Source organism: Perca fluviatilis, chromosome 3 (assembly GCF_010015445.1).
Source record: "Perca fluviatilis chromosome 3, GENO_Pfluv_1.0, whole genome shotgun sequence".
NCBI lineage: Eukaryota > Metazoa > Chordata > Actinopteri > Perciformes > Percidae > Perca > Perca fluviatilis.
In genome coordinates, this window is record NC_053114.1 from 1203649 (window position 1) to 1228274 (window position 24626).

The following is a 24626-nucleotide window of genomic DNA, read 5'->3' on the forward strand; positions in this document are numbered from 1 at the left end:
AATTAGATAAAAAAAAAATAAGACAAAAGTCAGTTAAGTTCGAACCACATGACTGTTGTGCAAGGGCGTAGGTTTGGTTTCAACATTGGGGGGGGGGGACACATTATGACTGACGGGTCTGGGGGTCGTCCCTCAGAACATTTTGAGCATCAAACATTTCCTGCATTCTAACAATTTGTGCCTTTTCTGCATCAATTTATGGTGCAAAAAGAAAATTATTAATATTATTCAAAATGTTCTGCATATTTAAAACGTCACACGTTTCAGGTTTTGTTAAGGTATTATGTACATCTCACCAACAAGTATGTTAGAGAATTAAACTGTTAAAGCCAGAAGCACTTAAGTTTAAATCTACATAAATCACATCTTTATTTAACTTCCTGTTGTTTTCTTTAACCCCCCCGCCGCCCAATGTATCAAAGTAGACACAGGTCTGTTTTTCCATAGTACATGTTTTGAGCCCCCTGAACAGTTATTTATACATTTTTTGGGGAGTGGGTTGTCTTTCATATTTCTTGAGAGGGGACAAATCTACCTCTTCTAAATATTGGGGGGGGGGGAGTCAAGGCAGTTCTGCATTTGCTTTTCTATCAGCTTTAAACCATGAAATCCTCATATTGTGAGCCAGTACAATAACATGCTAAATGACAACACAAATTACTAACCTAATATAATGATATTTGAATCCCACCAATGGGAATTCTGTTTATGGAATATGCAAAGGCAAAGCACATAAGACCTTTTTTTTCCAGTGTAGTGCTTGTTTTGTGTCTGTCTGTTCATACTCCCAAAGCAGGGGGCAGTAGTGCACCAATACCTTGTTGGTTAGCAGTAATAAAAACGAAAGAAGTCCTAGCCCGTCTCTTCCATGGTCTCTTCACGCTGTGCTGCTAGCTTGGTGTGAAGAGCAGTCTTGGCTGTCCGCTTACTACAGCTGCTGTTGGGTTTCAGAAACAGTGAAAAGGTTTCACCACCTTTGTGGAAGAAGGATTTTTCACAGTATGGCGTTAAACCTCACCATCAACACAAGCAACCCGCCTCTAGGTGAGTTGCAGCCTGCGACCCCTGAATGAATACTTCTTGTTCATTGCGTCGTGCATGCACTGAGTGACAGCTGGCTAGCTGGCTAGCTTGTTAGCGCTGTTACGTGTCACCCTAACAAAGAAACATTTTGAAAATCTTACCCTGTAATGTTTATTTGCGTATAATGAAAATATAGATAGATGTGTCCAAGAAATTAGGATTTAGTTGATACGGAAGACCTGAAGACAACAGTACAATTAAAAACACATTAAAAGTTTGATGTTTTGTTGTAACGTTATTAATAATAATTGGGTCAATATTGTTTTATGGAAACAAGCTGAACTGAACAACGGATGTTTCAAGCCAAGTCAAATATGTTAAATATGAATTAAAATTGGTCTGACTGTATGTCCATATAAGCTCAAATGGGGCGACCAAGCTGACGTTAGCTAGCTTGTTATCGTGGCACACCAAACCTCAACATGTGGACAGTTCGTTAGCTAAATTGTCTTTTTAATAACCGCACCTAGCGTACATTTTACATTTTTCAAATTGCACCGTGGGCTGCCTATAAACATTGCTCCGTTATATGCAAACAATCTTTATGAACTTGGAATCTATGCACATGGACATTGAGAAATCATAGCTACATGCACTTTATTGATAAGTTGAATACGCTGGCACCAGGTTCGCTCAGCTAAGTGGTTTAGAGACGCATACAGCATTGCTATAATGTATCAATACCCTTTATTAATATGTGACAGTACATTGTATCGTGTACAGTCAGGACAAAGCTTTTCAAGTGTAGAATGTCAATGCTACTATGGCAAGCTAATTTTTTGACTAGCTTTCTTTGACAGCGGCTAAACAGCGCCGTGCGTGGTGGCAGTGGATACAGCGGGCTGATGCAAGCATGCTGAAACGTGGAGTGCTGGATGGGGAGTGCATACTTTTGCACTCTTAGCAATCGGTTTCATTTGCTTAGCAGCAGCAGCACCGTTCCTGGAAGCCACATTTTCCCCCTACTATCGCCATGCCAAGACCCGCCCTTAAACCGACTAAAACTAACCATCTCTTGCATCAGACCATTATCATTGACTGTTAAGATGAAAGTGTATAACATTTGGCATGTTAGGGATTTAAACCCTTGTTCATACTTTAAGCTCCCAGCGAATTGTCAATGTAGAAAGAAACCTAGGTTATTTTGGATGTGCTTCAAGCGGATTTGCAAGTTAGCCCAATGTTCTTCTTTTACTTGTATAGATATCAAGTCCATGACATTGACATTTTTATGCAAAGCCAAAGCCACATTGCAGTGTGCAGGTTTTTGCATGGCCAGTTAAACTGGTTCTCAAACCAAAATGTCTGTAAAGATTGCCAGCCAAACATGTCATGGTTGTTCTGCACTGAAGACGCCTTTTGTAGGAGATGCTGAACCTTTTTAAGAATCTAAAGCAAGTCCAGTTGCCCTTGACTTGACATCTGTAAACAACATTAACTGAAGCTGATTTAGGCGGTTAAACCATGTTTACCCAGACTCATAACTAACCCTAACAAACACAGATTTTTCTCCTCTGTGCTGCAGGAGCGCTTCTGACAGCAGAGCATGTGAAGGACAGTGTGCAGGTATCAGTGGAGGAAGGCCAAGACACACGGCTTCACGTCTCAGAGTAGGTCACGTCATTACTTCATCAAATTGCCTAATGAGTTTTAACGGCCTACTGTAAACATTTATATGTGAAGTTATAGGATGTGCAATTTTGGTGTTTTTTATTATTACTCATTTATTTCTCATCTGTGTGCTCTTTCTTTCCTTCAGTGCAATCCAGTTCAGTGATGCCAACTCCATCAGTCGGTACTTGGCCCGGGTGGCTCCCGCTCTGGGCCTCTATGGAGCCAACCTGTTGGAGCAGACTGAGGTGTGTGTTTGTGCATGTTAGAGCATTTCTGTTCTCTTTTGTGTTCTAATTTACTTATTTGAGATACTATCTGGTATCTGCAGGTCGACCACTGGTTGGAGTTCAGTGCTCGGCATCTGTGTGGTCAGCCTGCTTTGAGCGTAGCTCTGGGTGACTTGGATAAGGCCCTTTCCCTGAGGACCTTCCTGGTTGGACATGCCCTCACCCTGGCTGACCTCTCTGTCTGGGCTGCCCTCAAAGGTCAGTGCCATCTAGGATGTACCAGTCTGGATCTCTGCCGTTTTGTCAATTTTAGTGTGGAATGTGTGTAGGTAAACCGGTGAAACCGTTGTGGTTGTTTCTCCGCAGGTCATAGGGAATGGCCAAGCCAGGGCAAATCCTTCTCCCATGTCAATCGCTGGTTCTCTTTCCTGAGCTCGCAGGTTCCCTTCACTGCTGTGGGCAACAAGTATGCCAGTAAGAATGCTCCAATAAGCAAATCCAATGTAAGTGTAATGTCGGACAATAACAAGTGATTTGATGTCTATAACATTTGGAGGAAGGGATCACTAATGAGAAGCCAGGCAGGGCTGACCTGGAGCGTTTATACTGTATGCTAAAGATAAACACAATTATTCATTTGTATTGGTGTGAAAAGTTTTTTATGTTAACAAAACAACACAAGCTGTTGCCCTGTATAGAAACTGAATTGATAATCCCTATCTACTAAAACACTTCTCAGTCTTCACAGATTAATTGGTTGAATAATATAAAATATATAAATGTTCGTTTGACCTCACCAGAACTCGCTTTGTTGAAAAAAAGTATTGTAGAACAACTACTAAACAAATGCAGCTATAATCAACAGTCGGATGAGAAGAAGCAAGATGTTGGCAAGTTTGTGGAGTTGCCAGGAGCGGAGATGGGCAAGGTGGTGGTTCGATTCCCTCCTGAAGCCAGTGGGTAAGGCTTGAACTGGAGTTCAGGAGTAGTTCCGATTTATACATGGTCATTTAGTACCTTCTCTTAAAGGTGCTCTAAGTGATGTGACGTGTTTTTTAGGCTCCAACATTTTTCATCACATACAGCAAACATCTCCTCACTATCCGCTAGCTGCCTGTCCCCTGAACACACTGTAAAAAACATCTCCTCACTATCTGCTAGCTGTCTCTGAATATACACACTGTAAGCCAAGTCTCTGTAGACAGCCCAGGGCCTACAAACGGCAACAAAGAATAAGCCGCGCCAAGCACCAACAAACATCAACAAACAGTACTTCCGCCAATAACCGACAAGAAGGAGTTGGTTGAGTCATGAATATGCATTGTGGAAGTAGCCTATGTGCTAACGCTGCTGCAGTGATGACTCAACCAACTCCTTCTTGTCGGTTATTGGCTGGAACACTGTTTGTTATGTTTGGTGGTGCAGGTTGGCGCGGTTTGTTGGTTTGTTTTTGTTGCCGTTTGTGGAGCCTGGGCTGTCTACAGAGACCGCGTTTTTTTACAGTGTGTTCAGGGGACAGGCAGCTAGCAGATAGTGAGGAGATGTTTTTTACAGTGTGTTCAGGGGACAGACAGCTAGCAGATAGTGAGGAGATGTTTTTTACAGTGTGTTCAGGGGACAGGCAGCTAGCAGATAGTGAGGAGATGTTTTTTACAGTGTGTTCAGGGGACATGCAGCTAGCAGATAGAGGAGATGTTTTTTACAGTGTGTTCAGGGGACAGGCAGCTAGTAGATAGTGAGGAGATGTTTTTTACAGTGTGTTCAGGGGACAGGCAGCTAGCAGATAGAGGAGATGTTTTTACAGTGTGTTCAGGGGACAGACAGCTAGCAGATAGTGAGGAGATGTTTATTACAGTGTGTAGTGTGGACAGAGCTAGCAGATAGTGAGGAGATGTTTTTACAGTGTGTTCAGGGGACAGGCAGCTAGCAGATAGTGAGGAGATGTTTTTACAGTGTGTTCAGGGGACAGACAGCTAGCAGATAGTGAGGAGATGTTTTTACAGTGTGTTCAGGGGACAGACAGCTAGCAGATAGTGAGGAGATGTTTTTTACAGTGTGTTCAGGGGACAGGCAGCTAGCAGATAGTGAGGAGAGGTTTGCTGTATGTGACGAAAAATGTTGTAGCCTAAAAAACGCATTGCATCACTTAGAGCACCTTTAACAGGAAGCATTTTTCTGTCTCTCTGTGGCCAGATACCTGCATATCGGCCATGCCAAGGCTGCTCTGCTCAACCAGCACTACCAGATCACATTTAAAGGCAAGCTCATCATGCGCTTTGACGACACCAACCCTGAGAAGGAGAAGGAGGACTTTGAGAAGGTAAAATACTCAGATCTTAGAGCAAATTAAAAAAAAAAAATTTAATGAGTTATTCTTTCCATTCTACCAGTAAGAAACCAGAAAAGTGTGGTCGGGTTGGCTTAGTGGGTAGAGCAGGTGCACATATACTGAGAGGCTTATACCTTGACGCAGAGGTCCAGGGTTCGAGTCCGTCCTGTGATGATTTCCTGCATGTCTTCCCCCTCTCTCGCCCCTTTCTCACCTAGCTGTCCTATCCATTAAAGGTTTTAAAGCCCAAAAAATCATCTTAAAAAAGAAACCAGAAAAGTACTGTCTTTTCATTATTCAGATAAAAAACTGTCAAATAATGTCTTTATCAAATATGTCTTTATTGCTTCTCAGGTGATCCTGGAAGATGTTTCCATGCTCCAGATCCATCCAGACCAGTTCACGTACACCAGCGACCATTTTGCCACCATAATGCGATTTGCTGAACAGCTGCTTGCCGAGGGCAAGGCCTACATCGACAACACGCCTCCTGAGCAGATGAAGCAGGAGAGAGAGCAGCGCGTGGAGTCCAAATGCAGAAATAACAGTACGCCTGGGGAAAGATGTTTATCAATCACAGTGAATGTTGAAGCTACAGTGCAAATTTCTGAACTTTCTGAAGCTACAACATGCCTCTCTCTCTCTCTCTCTCTCCCCCTCCCTCCCCTCTGTAGCGGTGGAGCAGAACATGAAGATGTGGGCGGAGATGAAAGCTGGGACAGAGAGTGGTCAGACCTGCTGCATGAGGGCCAAGATTGACATGAACTCAAACAACGGCTGCATGAGAGACCCCACCCTCTACCGCTGCAAAAACACTCCACACCCTCGCACTGGAAACACCCACAAGTACTTAATTTAAACAAAGTCCAGGAATGGAGAAAACTAGATCATTAGTCTCAATGGTTTATAACTAAAACTCATTGAGATGTTAACATCTGTAGCATTTGCACCAAATATTGGACATAATGAAATATTCTACAAATATTCATTGTTAAAACTGCCCTTCCCCCCTTTCTTCCAGAGTCTACCCAACATACGACTTTGCCTGTCCCATTGTGGACAGTCTGGAGGGTGTGACCCATGCTCTCAGGACTACGGAGTACCATGATCGTGACGACCAGTTCTACTGGATCATTGAGGCTCTGGGCCTGAGGAAGCCCTACATCTGGGAGTACGCTCGACTCAACCTCAACAACACAGTGCTGTCCAAGAGGAAGCTCACCTGGTTTGTCGACCAGGGATACGTCGATGGATGGTAGGTGTAGTCTGATGCATCTGGTGACTGATGCTGATTAACGTGACTATAGGGAATGTATTAAGCGTCTCCTTTATTTTACTCCTTCTTGGTGGTCCCTCACAACAAGAGCATGTGACCAGAGTGGAGCAGTGAGAATGTCCGCTCACGGAGCTGTTCGATTCACTCAAATCGCTTACTTGCTCCAAAAATAAAAAGCGGGGTAATAATCAGATGAACGGTGTCCACCCTCCCTTCATGCTGCTAGCGCCGCAAGCAAAAAGTCCACCAGATGACAGGTACATGCAGCATGGAGAGGGAGGGCGGGTGCTGTTCATCTGCATGTACTGTTTTGCAGTAGCACAGAGACAGGCTCGGGCATGCTCAGAACTCATAGTGTGAGTGGTACCAGAGTGAAATTGGAGCGGTTGATAAAGCGACACTCCAACATTTTAAATATCCGCTCTGCGTTCCATTCAAAATCCTTGCACTCGCCGCTCGTTCACGCTCTGCTCAAAACATCCTCTCTTCTCCCTGTCCCCCAAATTACTCCTGTCTTCCTCCCCTTTTCTCTCTTTACCTTTACTCTTTCTTCCTCTCTAAACCAATGTTTTCTTTTGACTTCTCTCATCTCGTCCTCCAGGGATGACCCTCGCTTCCCCACTGTCAGAGGAGTCCTGAGGAGAGGAATGACTGTTGAGGGTCTGAAACAGTTCATAGCAGCCCAGGTACATGTGTCATAGTTGGGATGGGCAGGGGAAAAGCCAGATACCTCTCTTAACACAAAGAAGGGAGTTGATGATTGCAGATAAAGAATATATGAGAGATAACATTTTCAACTTTCTGCCAGACTAGAGAAAATTATGCAAGTCGAGACCTCCAAAGCATTTAGCCCATTAAAATATATATGTTTTCATTTTCACGAGGGCTTACATTGTTTAGTATAACTTTTAAACGTGTACATGATGCCACAGTCTGCATAGTTTCCTCGATTAAGTGTCACAATGTCAAAATCAAGGACCTAAGAGATTGCACAGTTGCAAATGTAATGAATTAAAGCATATCTATTGTACCCATGGAGTGCAGAAGCCTTTATATCAGTTAGAAATGTCGTTTTCTTGTATCTTCCTCCTTCCAGGGTGGATCAAGGTCCGTGGTGAACATGGAGTGGGACAAGATCTGGGCCTTCAATAAGAAGGTACATTTTTCTCCTTTCTCATCGCACATTGAGGCCTGATTGTCTGTCTGAACCTAGCTGTATACTTAAATGGGGATAAAAATGATTCTGACATTGAATGTGGCTCCATTTTAATTGAGCATGGTCTGCATTGCTGTAACGGTAAGATGTAGGAATCACTTAAAATGAAGGGTCCTTCTGTAGACCTCTGTTGAATTGTATCTTGTAAGTTATAACTGCAGACCATTTTCATATGCTGACATTTTCTAGTTTTGGAGATTAAGGACTTTTTTAGGGGGAATATTTGTTTGACCTGGCTTGTGATGTATGTTAGAGAAAGAGAAGATATAATGAATGAATATGACACAAATCTAGCCTGTAATTAACCAAGGTTCAGAGAATTGCCCGTGGGTTCACTGCTGGCATGGCTTCCTTCTGCTTTGCTGTTCTCATTCTGTTGAATGCTTTCATTTGCTACCTGGTTCCCTGCCTCAATACCCCACCCTCACCCTCCATATGACCCCCAATAACACTCAAAACCTCAAAAAACAACAGTTGCTTCATTTCATGTCCCACATTTGATTGTATTCATGTTTTGGCGTCCCCCATTTTCATGTGTCTGGACATCGGTGTTGCTTCCTCTGTGTTGTTTTCTGTGCTGGCACTTGCTGCTTCATCCCAGAGTCAAGTGGAAGGTGTGAAGCTAATACGTTTTAAAAAATGTGCATAAACGGAGAGCATAAGTGAGTTTCACATTTTAGTTTGAATTAAAAGAAGATTTTCTACTAATGACAGTAGTACAATAGAACAGCTACCAAAAGTAGTGATGACATTTGGTGTCAGGTTGCAATTTAGGATTCATATGCATGTTCAACTAACCCACTCCTCCCTGCCCTCTTCAGCCCCCAAAGTTCCTTGACGTCAACTTGGCGATAGTTAAATTGGCTGTAACGGCAGCTCATGTTAAGTGTGGTTACAGACATTCTTCACAGATGTTTATTTTCAATGGTCCAATAATAAGCCAAAGCCGGTTGAGTTCAGTTGACACAGGTATACATCATTAAGTCAGTCATTACGGAAAATATACAAGAATAGCAAACCAGATGAAAAATAACAGGCTGTGTTTTCCAAATTGCTTCACTAGATGATCTTCAACTTAGGTACCTGTGCAGCAGTGTGCTTACTGGTGCCCCACACAATTTCTACTAAATTGCCACAAGTCTATTTGGTTACGTTTGTGTCTGAAATCTGTTGCCAAACACAACCTAAAGCTTTAATCGTACATTTGTATTGAGGAAAAAAGCGGTGAGAGGAAATAATATAAACGTTCCATTCTGTGTAAATGTGTCTCTACCTCTTTCCTCTCTCTCTCTCTTCCTCCCTCCTTGTATCTGACATTAAACAGCATCTCACACTTCTGTTTCCAAGCTGCCAATTAGCTGTCTGAAGGTACTCCCCACCTACTTCTCCACCTCCTCTTGCTCATTTTCACCCACTCCCTTCCTGCTTTCCTCATGGGCTGCTTTATCTAAAAATCCACCAAAAAGCCTTCACTGTTTTACCAGCCAATCAGAGGTTCAGAGTATATAGAATGGATCCAAATAATGTTTGTCAGTTAAGGCTACACAATATATTGTTTTTTTTTTTTATCGTCATTGCGACATCAACTGGCGCCAAAAACACATTGTGAAAGGCTGTGACGTATTGCGAAAGATATTGAGAGATTTTGTTAGTTAAAAGAAAATATCTGTAGAAATCGGAACTTTTAAATTGTAACTTAATTTTTTTTGTAAGTGGTACCTTTTACATTTAATTCAATGTTCAATTTGTTTAATAAAATGTCAGAAATTATTTCCCATCATTTGTTTCAAATTCAACAAGCAAGTTGTAATTTAGCAGAATACTGAAAGCAACGGAAATGCAGAACTGAGTGCACTTTAATATCTATTTATTAATCCCATGTAATATCGTTATCACGATATTCAACAACGGTATCACATATATTCCTCATATCGTGCAGCCCTATTATCAAAACCTGTCAAAGAACACAATGTGTTCAAAAGCAAAGGACAGCAGAGTTGTGTAGCTGAGGTCAGAGAGACATTTATTTTAGCAAGACACTGGGGGCCAGATGTACGCTTTTGCGCCCACTTCAGGCGTATTTGTTTCGCAACGTGCACGTAAAAGCATGGCGATGTATGTACAAACAGGCTTCACTGAGGTAAAAGAGCGGACTGCCTGACTCGGGGACTGAAAATGGCAAATTGCACTTTTCCGTGTCATGCGTATGCATTCACGGGAGGGTCAAGGGGAAAGTGGGAGTTTCCCATAAAGAGATGGGAGGGGAAGCGTAAAGTGCGCCCAATTATGTATTCCGCAAAAACCGGCCGTGACGGCACGCCTCTATTTTGCGGTGAAAATTCTCCCCCTTTTTAAAAGCAGGTTTAAACCAGGCAGCGAGTTTCCTGGCATATGCCTCCTGGTGAAATGGCAGCAGTAATCAGAGCAAGACCAAGACATAGGTCAAGGACACAAGCTGAAAAGATTTTTGTCACAAGGATCACACTTTTTCAGTTGAGTGAACACAAAATCATTAAGCAGCCATGCAGTATTATAGTTACTGGAAGAAATCAAAGATGACATCATATCTCTGAACTCCTCGCTACATTACAAATATTGGCATCAGGATCATTTCAAACAGTCATAGCATCAGCAGTGGGAATATCGCAGTCTGCACTCGGCCGTATCATAGGACCAGTACTTTGCTACAGCGCAATCTACGGTATAGTGGGCAGAGAAAGGCGCTGATTACCCGATGAACTGCAGGTTTGGTAAATACGACGTAAGCTGAAGTATCACAGCGTGCGCTTTCTGCGGGTTGGCCGTGGCGCTGATAATGCTACATTCGCAAATGTACGTACATCCGGCCCTGGGAGTCTCTACCAGCTCCCAGGTGCTGTTTTGCAGCAGAGGAGAAATAACACAATTGAATGAAGTAAATTAGTTATTTTGTGTTTGATTCTACAACTCTGAATTGGCTCCCTAGTGTGTGTGTGTGTGTGTGTGTGTGTGTGTGTGTGTGTGTGTGTGTGTGTGTGTGTGTGTGTGTGTGTGTGTGTGTGTGTGTGTGTGTGTGTGTGTGTGTGTGTGTGTGTGTGTGTGTGTGTGTGTGTGTGTGTGTGTGTGTGTGTGTGTGTGTGTGTGTGTGTGTGTGTGTGTGTGTGTGTGTGTGTGTGTGTGTGTGTGTGAGCTCGTCTTGTATCATGGCAAAAGCAATGAGTACGATGGATCAATGTTACTCTCTTGCACAATGTGTATTTTTTTATGTTTGTTGCTTTCATCATTTCCCATTCTCCATCCTCACTGATTTAAACTGGTTGTGAACAATGTGGAAGTAAACATAGGGAGCTGTGTGCTTGCTTTGGTTTTGAAGACTTCAGCTCCCAATACATAATTGGTGACATCAGTGAAGTAAATGTGGCTTTTGGGGGTGGAATGGAGGTGTGAAGAGGCCTTTTTGTGTGGTTAGTCTTTTATAGTCCTATGTACATGGAACCTGACTTGTCAAAATAAATGTAAGAAAAAGAATGCCTGGCATTAATGTCAAAAAAGGCCTTTTTACCTATACCCAACACCAAACCAGTAATGGGAATAATTTGGGCTACTACAGTATTGTCTTACTTAAAGGTGACAGGAAGCTCTGCTTTGCAGCCCTTTTGTGGTTAGGGTGATTTAATACCCTGGGAGTAAGATGGCTAGACTTCACAGAAGGATTTTCTAAATGCAGGTCTAAATCTCTACAAAACAGACTGGTTAAACAAACTTTAAAATATATTTAAAAAGTCAAGACAGTCCTTCACCAGAGAAAGTATCAAAGCTCTTGGGTTTATTTCTTTTCTTTTTTTTTTGTGTTAAATCCTTCCTTAATGTTTTCCTCTCAATCTATTCCCTTCCCTTCATCCCTTAGTCCATTGCAACTTTTTGAGTGAGTGCGTCACACTTTATTTCCTAAATCAGCGTAAATGAGTTAATAATAATAGATTTTTTTTCTTTTTTTGTGAAAAAGCATCCAATAAATCAATTTGTTTGTTTGAAGAATGGCTGGTTTTCTAGTCTGAGTCAACTGGTTCCATTCCATCATTGTTAGAGCTAAAGCCACTGGGGCCTGCATACTGAAAGAAGTCTACTTCTATTGTACTATGAAGTGGTTTGCGTAAAAGTCTCCACCTCCTGGTATAATCTAAACATTGCCCCTGCTGGGATGGCGTTGATCCGTTTCTGCTTGGATGGTCTATTCTGCAAATCATTCAGCCATCATTGGGCTCTTAAACACTCAGGCTGGCTGGTACATTAGTGAAAGTGAATGTTGGCTGAACAAGCAGCTGAAGAAAAGCTTGTTTCCCTCGCCTGCATACGATCATGATTCACTCATTAAATCAGCATTTCTTTCTTCTTGTGTGTCTTACTTTTTTACTACTTTTATCTATTTTTTTTATTTTATTTTCAAAGAAAACCTTTTGAATTAAGTTGCATCATTTTCTGCTTTGTCCTTTCATTACTCAGCATTTTGTAGGTAGAGAATGTTACAAAGCACTTGTCTGGCATTTCTTTTACTGACCTGTTTGTGTATGTATGTCTTTTTTTGTGTGTGTGATGTGTGTGTTAGGTTATTGACCCGGTGGCTCCCAGGTACACAGCTCTGTCCAGCTCTTATGTGGTTCCTGTCTCCGTCTCAGAGGCTACAGAGGAGATCAAGGAGGTGGCCAAACACCCTAAGGTAAGAGCTCTTTTTCTAATCAGCAAACCTCAAACTTGTGATGTTTGTTAGTGTTGTTTGTGCCTGGAGGAAGATCTGATTGATCGAAAGTTGCACAGCAGCAGGAGATAACTTTGTGGGTATGCTACTTTCTGCCATGATATGTTCTGTTTGGTCCCAGTACCTGCTGAATGATTTGAAAAGTGATTCAGTTCAGGGATTCTGTTGCTAACAACACTGTGCTGTAGTGTTGGACACATGGAGCTTTTAGATCAATCAATCAAGTTTATTTAAAGTGTAAAATCACCATTAGACATGGTCTCAGTGCACTTTACAATTAAAGGAACACATAATCTCACTCAGTGGTGCCACAATTGTCTGTTGGTACACATGCCCATGCTGAAGTCCTTTCTGTGTCCATGCAGAACACAGAGGTGGGCATGAAGAAGGTTTGGTATGGACCTCGAGTTCTGGTTGAAGGAGCTGATGCTGAGACCTTCTCAGAGGGAGAGATGGTCACCTTCATCAACTGGGGCAACCTCATCATCACCAAGATCAACAAGTATGTGGGATTATTGCTCAGCTAATCCTTATTGTTCAGAATCCCGAGGTGTCTCATTAAAGTAATGACGTGCACCCTTTCTTACCGCTCAGAGGGGCAGATGCTAAGGTTCAGTCCATGGAGGCTCGTCTGAACCTGGAGAACAAGGACTACAAGAAGACGACAAAGATCACATGGCTGGCTGACACAAAGAGTGCCCCCCTGCTGCCCACCATCTGCATAAACTACCAGCCTCTCATCTCCAAAGCCGTCCTCACCAAAGACGACGACTTCAAGGAGTACATCAATAAAAACAGCAAGGTCTGTTCTGCAACACGTGTTCTTAATCTCACGGCATGCGTCGCATTGGTCATTTTCAAATCTATTGTTTCGTTTGATTGCGCTATTCTCACTTTCTCAGTCGGAGGAGAAGATGCTTGGAGATCCTTGTCTGAAGGACCTGAAGAAAGGTGACATCATCCAGCTCCAGAGGCGGGGCTTCTATGTCTGTGACCAGCCTTATGAGCCTGTCAGGTGAGGAAAAGGACCTATATGACCGGTTTGTTTGAACCACCCCAGTTCAAGGATATCGCCCATTACTGTCACAGTTTTCTGCTGTCTAACCATCTATGGTTTACATCTACAGCCCTAACAGCTGTAAGGAGAGTCCCTGTGTCCTGTTCTACATTCCTGATGGACACACCAAGGAGATGCCCACTTCTGGATCCAAGGACAAGAGCAAGGCATCTAGCATCACAGTAAGTGCTTTTGAGGAAAAACCACCATCAATAATAATAATAAACCAGTATAGTCTGAGTAAACTGAGCTCATCAACTGGTTAGAGCTAGGGACCATTATTGTTCCCCCTGGGTCCTACATACTTCTTCTATTGTACTGTGAAGTGGTATCCAGTGGTATCCCTGATGTTTTGGGACATCAACAGCAGTAGCAAGGAACCTGAGTGAGAGTGGTTGCTAACTGGTTTAACCAGTAATGCAAACATTGGCCAAATGATAGACTAAAAATAGATAGGCTTTGAATCCAGATTTAAAGACAACAGGAGAGTCTTTAATCACAACACTGAGGGTGTTTTAAAGAAAGATTAACCCGCAGTTGTCTCTTTGATGTCTGGGATAAACTGGTACCTTCAATTTTTTTGCTCTTCTTCTCCGTCTCTAAATCTGCCTTATCTTTTGCCCTAGCCTGCCACAACCTCTGCCAAGGCTGCCACAACCTCAGCCCCAGCCTCAGCACCTGCCTCGACCTCAGCCGGTGACTTATTCTCGAGCATTGTAGCACAAGGTGAAGCTGTCCGTCAGCTTAAGGTTGCCAAGGCTCCTAAAGACGAAGTGGACAAGGCCGTTCAGCAGCTGCTTTCTCTGAAGGCACGTTAGCTGTAATGAAAAGCAATTAAAGCAATTACACTTTTAGCAATTAAAGACTCTTATTTGTTCAAATTAATAATGACTTCCTCTCTCTGTAGGCACAGTTTAAGCAGCAGACAGGTATGGACTACAAGCCTGGCATGGCTCCTCCCACCTCAGCTCCAGCCCCGCCCCCCACATCAACAGACTCCACCTCTTGTCCGTTCACCCGCGTTACCCAGCAGGGCGAGCTGGTTAGGAAACTAAAGTCAGAGAAGGCACCTAAGGTACCTGGACGTTTGTCCAATTACTAATCGTGTCCACATCTGCTTGCCCTGTTACTGTTCATGTCCACATCCGTCAATCAGCACTCACATCTCAAGTCGTCCGTCTATTTATGAATAATGTACTGAATGATTTGTCCAGTCATTTCACATGTCCTCGTTCGTTGTCAAGTGAGTTGTCCCATCGAAAGTCGTTTGTCCAGTCACTCGCTGTTTGTGTCCCGAATGATTTGTCCAGTCACTGCTCATGTCCCCCACGTTGTTTGCATGCCAGTCAAGTTTATCCTAAACTACCTGCAACAATAAGCTGGTTTATTGGTGGTACCAGGAGCAGATTGATGTAGCTGTGAAGCAGCTCCTCGCTCTCAAGGAGGAGTTTAAAAAGCTGACTGGTCAGGATTACAAACCTGGGATGGCCCCTTCCCCTCCTGCCTCCTCCTCTGCTCCTCCTGCGGCCACCCCCTCTTCCTCCTCCTGCTCTTCTTCAGCACTGTATGAGCGTGTTTCACAACAGGGGGAAGTTGTGAGGAAACTGAAGTCTGAAAAAGCCCCGAAGGTATTCTGATGCAGCATGACAGTAGGGATGTAGTGATAGAAAACAATTTTAAATCAAAAACCGTGCTTATAAAACCCAAAGTTTAATTGTGATCAGTGTGCAGCACGTTGTCACTAGTACCTCCATTACTCATACTACCACCAAAGCAGCCCAGTGGGATTACACTCTGGTAATCAGGTTGGTGGTGACTAACCACCAGACTACAGATAAATATTGCTACATTTTGTCTTTTTCATATAACTGATGAGTGATAGGATCTTACATGAACATACTGATTTCTGCCACAGTTGGAACTGTTGAATTGTTGGGTATATGAGAAATTGTAGTATTTATTTTTTTCCCATGCTTCTCTCACTGGTTTGATGTGGACGGAGGTCAGTTGGAGAAAGTTGATGTCATGTACGTCTGTGCACCAATCAGGATTTAGCAACATTTGAATCAAAATCTGATGACTGAGGGTTGTGGGTGTCCAGCTTGGCAGTGCCTGACAGCTCATCCAAAAATGGGCAAAGAGGTGGAGTGTGGATGGAGCGGAGGCGGGCTGAATAAAACCTACAGTCTACGCTCTCCTCTTGTGACGGCCGACCCGCCTGTCATTTAAAGTGGCACACCCTTAATTATTATAAAATTATTTTAAAAGCTAAACCTGGCCAGTGAAATCGACAATTAGCTTATATACTTAAGTGATTTTATTTATCAGTATCAAGATTTTCACAATATTTACATTTTACCTGGTGCTGATGTGAATTAATGCACATATGCTGTTACAACATTGTTTACCCATTACAGGATTATAAAAATATGAAATGCGTCACAGTTTTCTTGCCCGTGTTCCCAGGACCAGGTTGACGCAGCAGTGAAACAGCTGCTGGCCCTGAAGGCGGAATATAAACAGGTCACAGGCCAGGAGTACAAACCTGGAGCAGCCCCAGTCCAGAAAGCCGCCGCCCCGGTCCAGAACAGCACCAGCCCTGCCCTTGCTGCCATTGTCCTCTATGAGAAGGTTGCTGAGCAGGGAGAAGTGGTCCGGAAACTGAAGGTTGAAAAGGCATCCAAGGTGAGACTATGACCGCAGTATCACAGCTACTACATATCCCTGTACTACCAGTGTTTCTCCTACGTTGAGAGTCTTGATATTGTAGAATAGTCGTGCAACTGTCTCTGCTGCTATGACTAAATGGTTCTCTTCTCGCTGGCTGTTCATCAGGATCAGGTAGATGCTGCAGTGAAGCAGCTGTTGGCTCTAAAGGCGGAGTATAAACAGCAGACCGGACAGGATTACAAACCAGGATTACAAGCCCCAGGTAGCCATGTACAGAGCCAGTCCAGCTCTTCCTCAACCCAGTCCAGCTCTCCCCCGCAGGCCCAGGAACTGTTCTCACAGGTGGCCCAACAGGGAGAGCTAGTGAGAAAGCTGAAGTCCGAGAAGGCCCCCAAGGTAAGGAACAGTCGCAATGTGGAGTTAAATACAGCTAGTTCTGGAGATGAAAACGACAACAACAAGTTTCCTTCCATTTCAGGAACAGGTGGATGAAGCCGTGAAGACTCTCCTGGACCTGAAGAACAAGTACAAGACGCTTACTGGACAGGATTACAAACCAGTGGCTGCTGCTGGAGCCACCGGAGGAGAGGACAAAAACCGCAAGGAGAGGGAGAACAAGTCTGAGAAACAGGGAGGAGGAGGACCAGGAGGAGGGAAGAAGGCTAAAGGAGACAAAGCCAGCCAGGGCAAGGAATCCTCCGGAGGGGCAGGGGGCCCAGGGGATGGTCAAGGACCTAAGAAGCAAACACGGTGAGAGACTGGAAACTATCAAGAAGATCCAGCAATGATAAAGTAGCTTTTTCTTCATCTGGTTTAGTTTAAAAGTTGAAATGCTACCAGCCAGCAGAATGTTTAGTATTAAATGGGACTCCATAATGGTGAGTCGTTATTTCAGATAAAATGATCAAATAAATACTGTGATCATTAGACAGATGCTGAGGAACAAAATTATATTTTACTTTTAGCATCTGAAGTCAACTTTTCTGCTTTGACCTCTTTCTTTCCATCTCTCTCTATAAGTGCAAATTTAACCAGATATTTTTCAAAACCTTTGTTTACAGTTTTATTTTGTCTCCAACGATAGTGAAAATATTTCTCCCACATGTGGAGCAAGGCTCTGCAGACTGAAGTTAGATGAACAGATGTATGGTGCATTCACAGTTGGTTGTACTGATAACGATTTGGCTGAAAGTGACAAAGTAAAAATGTCTGGGTCAATAAAAAGCCTTGTACTAAATTGTCTTTTCTGTGTTGGGTACATTAGAGTTAAATGAATGAGAGGCTTCCTTAGCGAGAAACATTGTTTTGTATGGATGTCTTTAATTGCTACCACAAAACACTTAAGATGCAGTAACTGACAGTTGATGGATAGTTTCATATAAAACTTACGATGCCATGAGATGTATGTTTTAGTTTTTTAAATGAATACTAGAGTGGGGACAGAGGCACATACTTGGATTTCTTACTTGGAAACTGAAGATGGATCGTCTGTAAGCAGAACCCTCTGCTACTGTAGCTTAACGACTGAAGAGGTCTTTTGTTTTTTTGTATTCAGATTTGGTGAGTTTAAAATGGTTGGTGTGTTTTTCATCTGCTTGATCAGTGCTTGTGGTCTGCTGTCAGCCACGAGGAGAAAATGTGATATGATAGTGCTGCACTACTAATATATGTACATATCTATATTCTGCATATTTTTCTATCCATAATAAATACAGACATTTGGCACATCAGTCATGTAAACCCTGAAGACCTACTGAAGTAAAAAATTGTCAAGGTTTTGATATAAGATGCAAAAAGTAAAATAAAAAAATTCTGTTCCTCAGATAAAGAGTTATAATCATGATCACAATGCCACGCTAATAATGGATATTGGGATTTGGCCCTTATGGTGCAGCTCTATCTCTGTGATGTCAGTTAGCAGTATGAAGCTGCTTTGCTAACTGTATAGTTACTGATGCGAGCTTTGAGTTGCATGGCTGCTGGTCTGGGAATGGCTGTGTGTTTTGTTAGGATTGTTTTCATGCAACTCAAATCTTGTACCTGCACATAGACCAACTAATGAGGCATGGTGTGGGAATTTCCCAGATTGCTCTACTACTGTATTTGGGCAGTGCTTAATTACCACGGTCTATAATTTTACAAATTGTTCTTTCAGAGCGAAGATAATGAAACAATTTGAGTTGCGAATACTCTAATACAGTAAACAATACTAATACAGACTATATCTGTATACACAATATCTTCTCCACTTCTTAAACAATGTGATGCCTACAAACAAAATAATCCATTATAATGTGTGATTAACAAAACACACTTACACTTTTTAAATACTCTGTATTGTATTGTAGCGTTTTGGACCTCTTAACCTCAGGGTTTGCATCCTGCTTGGTGTCTGTCTCCTGACAGGTTGGGCCTGGAGGCCAAGAAAGAGGAGAACCTGGCTGACTGGTACTCTCAGGTGAGTTAAATGGACGCCGGTCCCCTTTATTCCAATAAAACCTTTTTTTCTACTTCCAGAAAAGCCAATTAAAAACCAAACACTTTATAAAATGCCAGTCTTTTCTGAAATGTAACATTGCTCCTCCTCTCCTCAGGTCATCACTAAGGCAGAGATGATTGAGTACTATGATGTTAGCGGCTGCTATGTGCTGCGGCCCTGGTCCTTTGCCATCTGGGAGGCCATTAAAGACTTCTTTGACCGGGAGATTAAAAAAATGGGTGTGGAGAACTGCTACTTCCCCATGTTCGTCTCTCAGGCCGCCCTGGAGAAGGAAAAAACCCACATTGAAGACTTTGCTCCAGAGGTAAAAGATAAAATAACCTAAAAGAGGGGAAAAGCATGAAAATAAAAATACCAGAAGTATGCTTTGCTGAAACAAGATAGTTAGTTAGTTAGTTAGTTAGTTAGTTAGTTAGTAAGACGACAATATGACTGCACAACGTTAATAATCATTCAATGGTGATGTTGTCATCTTTGTCAGGTTGCCTGGGTAACCCGGTCAGGAAAGACTGAGCTGGCAGAGCCCATCGCTGTCAGACCCACCAGTGAGACAGGTCTGAACCACAGCTCTTTAATGGACTCTGACTTTAAGACCAAACTATATGAGTCAATGCAGGCACACATGCAATGAACGTACACAAAGTGTAAATAGCTTTTTAAACATTGATCTTGCTTTTTAATAGAGCAGTTGGAGTGATGTAGCGCTGTCATGTTTGGTATGAACCTGCGACTGTTTTGTTTTGCTGCAGTGATGTACCCCGCCTACGCTAAATGGGTCCAGTCCCACAGAGACCTGCCGATCAAACTCAACCAGTGGTGTAATGTCGTGGTCAGTATCCTCCTACTGTCACATCTGCACCTTCATCTTCACTTCGTAATTACAAACTTGATGAAGAAATTGCTACACAAAACACTGGCACCCTTACTTCTTTTTCTCTCTTCTCACTGCTTTCTCTCCCCCATTTCTCCCTCCAGAGATGGGAGTTCAAACACCCCCAGCCCTTCCTGAGGACAAGAGAGTTCCTGTGGCAGGAGGGACATACAGCCTTTGCCAGCAAAGAGGAGGCAGCTGAGGAGGTAACGGCCCTGGCAACGCTGCCATTATGCTTGAAATACACATGAACGTTTTTTATTTATTTAATGTTCATTTAGATAGGGAGAGATGGTATGTAGCATACGCCAATGCCACACACCACAACATTTATAGCATAGGGTAATGTGCATTTTAATTTATAAGTGCTGAGTTGCATAATGGTGCAGTACATTTACGGTACAAAAATTAGTGTTATTGTTTAAACCATGCTGCATTGTATACATCTGTAAGTCTTTGTGTGCCTTACATGTGTATTTGTAGGTGCTTCAGATTCTGGATCTGTACGCCAGGGTGTATGAAGAGCTGATGGCGATCCCTGTGGTGAAGGGGAGGAAGACGGAGAAGGAGAAGTTTGCAGGAGGAGATTACACCACTACTGTGGAGGCATTCATCTCTGCCAGTGGCCGAGCCATTCAGGTACTGTAGTATGCCGGATCGCTTCATTTCATCACTGAAGCCAGCAGAATATTACGTTTAAATCCTATGATGAGCTGCAGAGGAACAATGATTCATGTGGGTTGATGTTTAGGAACAAAGTAATTGCAATGTAAAAAAACCCCAACATGAAGTCATTTTGCCTTTTGCATTGCTTTGTGCCTCCTCAGGGTGCTACATCTCACCATCTTGGTCAGAACTTCGCCAAGATGTTTGAGATCACGTTTGAGGATCCGAAGAGGCCGGGTGAGAAACAGCTGGCCTTCCAGAACTCCTGGGGTATCACAACCAGGACCATCGGCGTCCTCACCATGGTTCACGGAGACAACATGGGACTCGTACTGCCTCCCAGGGTAGCCTGTCTGCAGGTAGACACTCCCACATTCTCACACAGAGATATGGAAATATGGTAGCTATACCTTGTTTAATTTGATGTTTTGTTGACTGACAAATGTGTAATGATATACCCATTTAGCCCAAGACACCTGCTTTTTATCCCCTTCTTATGTTATGACTGAAAGAATAGATGAAGAACAAACCCCACGCTAGAGTAAACAACTGACCTATCATAAACCGATGCATACAAAGAGAAAAAGAATACGGCACTATATGAATAAAATGTTCTCTTTTTTTCCCAGGTTGTCGTCATCCCATGTGGGATCACTGCCACCCTGCCAGAGCAGGAGAAGGAGGCAGTGTTGACCCAGTGCTCTAAATACATGAGCAGGCTGCTGGATGCTGGCATCAGGGTGAAGACTGACCTCCGAGACAACTATTCCCCAGGGTGGAAGTTCAACCACTGGGAACTCAAGGTAAGAAATAATATGGCAACAGTGATAGTAGTAGTGATAGTTAATGAAATGCTTTACCTGAATGCATAAATTCAACAATAAGAACCAATTAAAAAAAGATAAAACAGCCATATTTTCTGTAAAGGCATTGATAATGACAGTGTGCGTTTCTCTCTCTCTCGTTGTTTCTATCTGCGTTTGCCTGTGTCTCTCGTCCAGGGAGTTCCTATCCGTCTAGAAGTGGGTCCTAAAGATATGAAGCAGAGTCAGTGTGTCGCAGTGAGGAGAGACTCAGGCGCAAAGTTGACAATTCCAGAGGCTGAGGTGGAGAAGAAGCTGGTCGCCATGTTGGAGGACATCCAGAACTCCCTGTTCAAGAAGTAAGATGCAGCAGGGTCAGACTTGATGTGGCTGGCACTGCAGAGAAAACAGTCTCAACTGCTCTAAACCTCACTCAAAGGATTTCGCACTGCACAAAAACGACACAGTCTACTGACCCTCTCATGTTGGTCGGACCTTTACTCGCATACATAAAGCCATACATGTAATGGATAGTTAGAAATAGTTTTTAATATAATAAAATACACATATTTGATATATGTATGACATATATGGTCAGAAATGCTTCTGCTGTCATTTCTTTAGAACAGCTGCTGATCACTAGCTGTCAAAGGCACAGAACACCTAACACATGCCATATTAAACTTAATGTATTGTGGTTCGTGTAGCTGTAAATTGAAGGGGCTATAATTTATATTTTTTATAATTATGTGTAATGTGAGATTGGTCGCGTATAGATAATTATCACTTGAATCTGCAGCGCCCCATGGTTTTTCAGAGCTTTATAGTGCTGCTGGATGCGTAATGAAGCAACTGTTTGCTAAGACGTTAGCCATATCATCTTATATGTGATGATATGTCGATGTTGTATTCACAACTTCTTTCCGCCGCAACCAGGTGGTCCCAAAAATCTGTTATTGCAGGGTTAAAATCATCCTGTTTCCCAAGCAGCTGAGGGAAACGTGTTCAAAAATGATACACAGACTGACAGATCCAGCTGTAAATGAATTATGGGAACATTAAGAGATGATTACATGGTGACCATAAATATGCAAGAAAACTGATTTAAATTGTGTGTGTTTGTCAGAGCTTCAGATGACCTGAAGAGAAACATGGTCCCTGCAGACACGATGGAACAGTTCCAGAAAGAGTTGGACCAGGGCAAGGTGAGAAACACAAACCACATGCAGCGCAAAACGTTTGATTGTGTGTCCTCACCGGAGTAAATATTTGATAATACATTTATCTTGCTTGATAGATTGTCCAGATCCCATTCTGTGGAGGAATTGAGTGCGAGGATTGGATCAAGAAAATCACTGCCAAGTACGTCCAACATGTTTGTGTATTTTATGTAAGAAGGGATATAATATAAAAAACAGATCCATCAGCACAAGTAGAAGAACAGACACATAAGCACAGATAAAATCATATAGACACAGACAAACAGTAAAACAATGACCACTACTCCAGATTCTAACATGTTTGATTGTGGTCCAGTCACTGTCTGACACGATCGTTAATGCTTTGCTCAACCTTTTGAGGAAGCAAAAGACAAGCAAGTTGCCTGCATCATTATCTGTGCAGATGATGATGTGAATCCATCAAATATACATATGCTATAAGCACTGAGTCACATTATGCAGTCGCTGGGCTAGAAAACAATTAACATTTTGCTGTTCTATGGAGTCATTTCAAATGCATGTATTTAGGATTTTCAGTCAGGGTTATTTGTAAAGTATCATCATTTGTTTCATTTACATATGTTTTTGTGAAAATACAAGATGTTAAATATTAGTTATTCCTGCCAATTTCCTCTCATTTTGCTTTGAGTGCTTTAATTTCAACCATTAAAGACAATGTGTGCTTGGTTGTTCTGTAGGGACCAGGACCTGGAGCCTGGAGCTCCGTCCATGGGAGCCAAGAGCCTCTGTATCCCCTTCTCACCCCTCAAGACGCTGCAGCCTGGTCAGATGTGTGTCAGCGGCAAGGAGCCTGCCCAGTACTACACCCTGTTTGGACGCAGCTACTAAACACCTGCTCTGCTGGAGCACCAGGATGGACATAGTAGTTGAAAGGGCTTTCCTATCTTCTCTCATCTATATGCTGTACCTGATCTCTTTTCAGTGTATAGGGTAACAGGGATATGAGGTGACTGGACTGTGGTATTTAGGATGGGAATATTTTGTTTGTTTTTTAACATATGTTAACATTGTTATAATGCATCTGGAAGAAAGTGGAGGTGAGAGAAACTATTTACTTTTAGAATTCTGTTATGAGGAAAAACTGAGTGTTGTGCTGTTTCCCTCCTACATGGCTGATTACTCTCTAAAGACCATGTTAAAAGAACCCTCACTGTCCTGCAGTGGTTTGTATTGGAATGGGAAGAACCACCAGACACCAGGCAAATATTAAATCTTTCCTATCTTTTCAGAATTGATATTTTTTTTATAACTCCCTACTTAACACCGTCAAGACAAATATTCAGATTTAGTTTGTTTTAAAGTATCTGTCAACATTTAATGGGGGATTGCACCTTTTTGAAATCTGGAAAATTGAAATACTGCTGAAAGAAATTCCTGAGAAACATACCATATACTACTGCTGTCTGGAGAAAAGTACTCTTTGCCTGCCAACAGTCCCATCTCTTGCAGCCAAACAGTCTCAGGAACTCTGCAGGTACTCAGGCTTGTTGCTGGGGTATTATTCTCACAGCTTTATCAGCCCTTCTCTCTACATATGACTGGTTACGGAGTGTGGCTCATCATACACAGCTTAATATAAACTTCTCCGATCACCCAAAGCCAAATGACGTAAAGCTGTGAGGAACTGTTTATGGTTAATAGTCAGCAATGTAGTCTTCTGTTACTGCTCTCCTGTTAAATAACTCTACAACTTGTCTATAATAAAGTAATTTCCATGGCAAACTGCCCTGTGTTGTTTTTGATCCTGGATAAAGATGGGTGGAATCCCTGGCCTGCTCAGTTGGTCATTGGTTATTTGGGTTGGAGGATGCCAGTGTAAGAGGAAATAAAAGAAATGAATTAAATAAGTGAGTATTATACTTAATGAATTAAGGCTAAAATGTAAATGTAGTAGTGAATTAAAATTACCGTTACCAAACTACAATGCTGGGATGCAGTATTATGCTGAACTGAGCATAATGAGAGCATAACAAGAGTTATTACAGTGTTATTGTATTGGAATACTTATCTACTAAACAGGTAACTGTATGTAGTGACAAATGCAAGGTAATTAATGGTACATTATGCATTCTACAGCAAGCTTCCTTATTCCATAATACTGAGCCTTGTCTAGCCAACAGATAAAAACAGACACTTCCTGCACTTAACTATGAGTGCAAGTGCTAACAACAGAAAGCTGGTACACAGAACCAAAGTACTGACACAAGGTAAGGGTGAGGGTTACTTGTCCCGAGAATAGCCTCGGGCAATTTACTCAATTATCAAAATACTTTTTAAAAATACACTGATTTTGTTTTGTTGGCCATTCTATATGCAATATCAAATCAGTCTTTTAATT

General features: G+C 42.4%; 1 protein-coding gene across 2 annotated transcripts; it reads left to right on the forward strand.

Annotated features, from left to right (window-relative positions):
* Nucleotides 1–845: 845 nt before the first annotated feature.
* eprs1 (glutamyl-prolyl-tRNA synthetase 1) lies at nt 846–24010 on the forward strand. Of its 2 annotated transcripts, XM_039793897.1 has the most exons (35): nt 846–1044; nt 2609–2693; nt 2843–2942; nt 3026–3182; nt 3291–3427; nt 3790–3884; nt 5118–5244; nt 5608–5800; nt 5928–6099; nt 6275–6508; nt 7131–7215; nt 7626–7685; nt 12331–12441; nt 12846–12982; nt 13075–13282; nt 13383–13495; nt 13608–13719; nt 14164–14346; nt 14445–14612; nt 14938–15165; nt 16004–16222; nt 16373–16603; nt 16686–16957; nt 18614–18665; nt 18802–19011; nt 19189–19261; nt 19457–19536; nt 19683–19784; nt 20062–20217; nt 20406–20603; nt 20874–21047; nt 21246–21406; nt 22174–22252; nt 22345–22409; nt 22966–24010. In XM_039793897.1, the coding sequence occupies exons 1-35, from the start codon at nt 1002–1004 to the stop codon at nt 23114–23116; spliced, it is 4971 nt and encodes a 1656-aa protein (XP_039649831.1). In that variant the 5' UTR covers nt 846–1001; the 3' UTR covers nt 23117–24010. The 2 variants fall into 2 exon arrangements, with proteins under 2 accessions (XP_039649831.1, XP_039649838.1); XM_039793904.1 differs by lacking the exon at nt 14938–15165.
* Nucleotides 24011–24626: the final 616 nt, after the last annotated feature.

What these genes read in the sequence shown, in the direction of transcription:
- eprs1 (XM_039793897.1), top strand. Translation starts at nt 1,002, where the DNA reads ATGGCGTTAAACCTCACCATCAACACAAGCAACCCGCCTCTAG. An exon ending in CAGCCTTATGAGCCTGTCAG is followed by an intron (nt 13,496 to 13,607) that starts GTGAGGAAAAGG and finishes TTACATCTACAG; the next exon opens with CCCTAACAGCTGTAAGGAGA. An exon ending in TGGCTGACTGGTACTCTCAG is followed by an intron (nt 18,666 to 18,801) that starts GTGAGTTAAATG and finishes TCCTCTCCTCAG; the next exon opens with GTCATCACTAAGGCAGAGAT.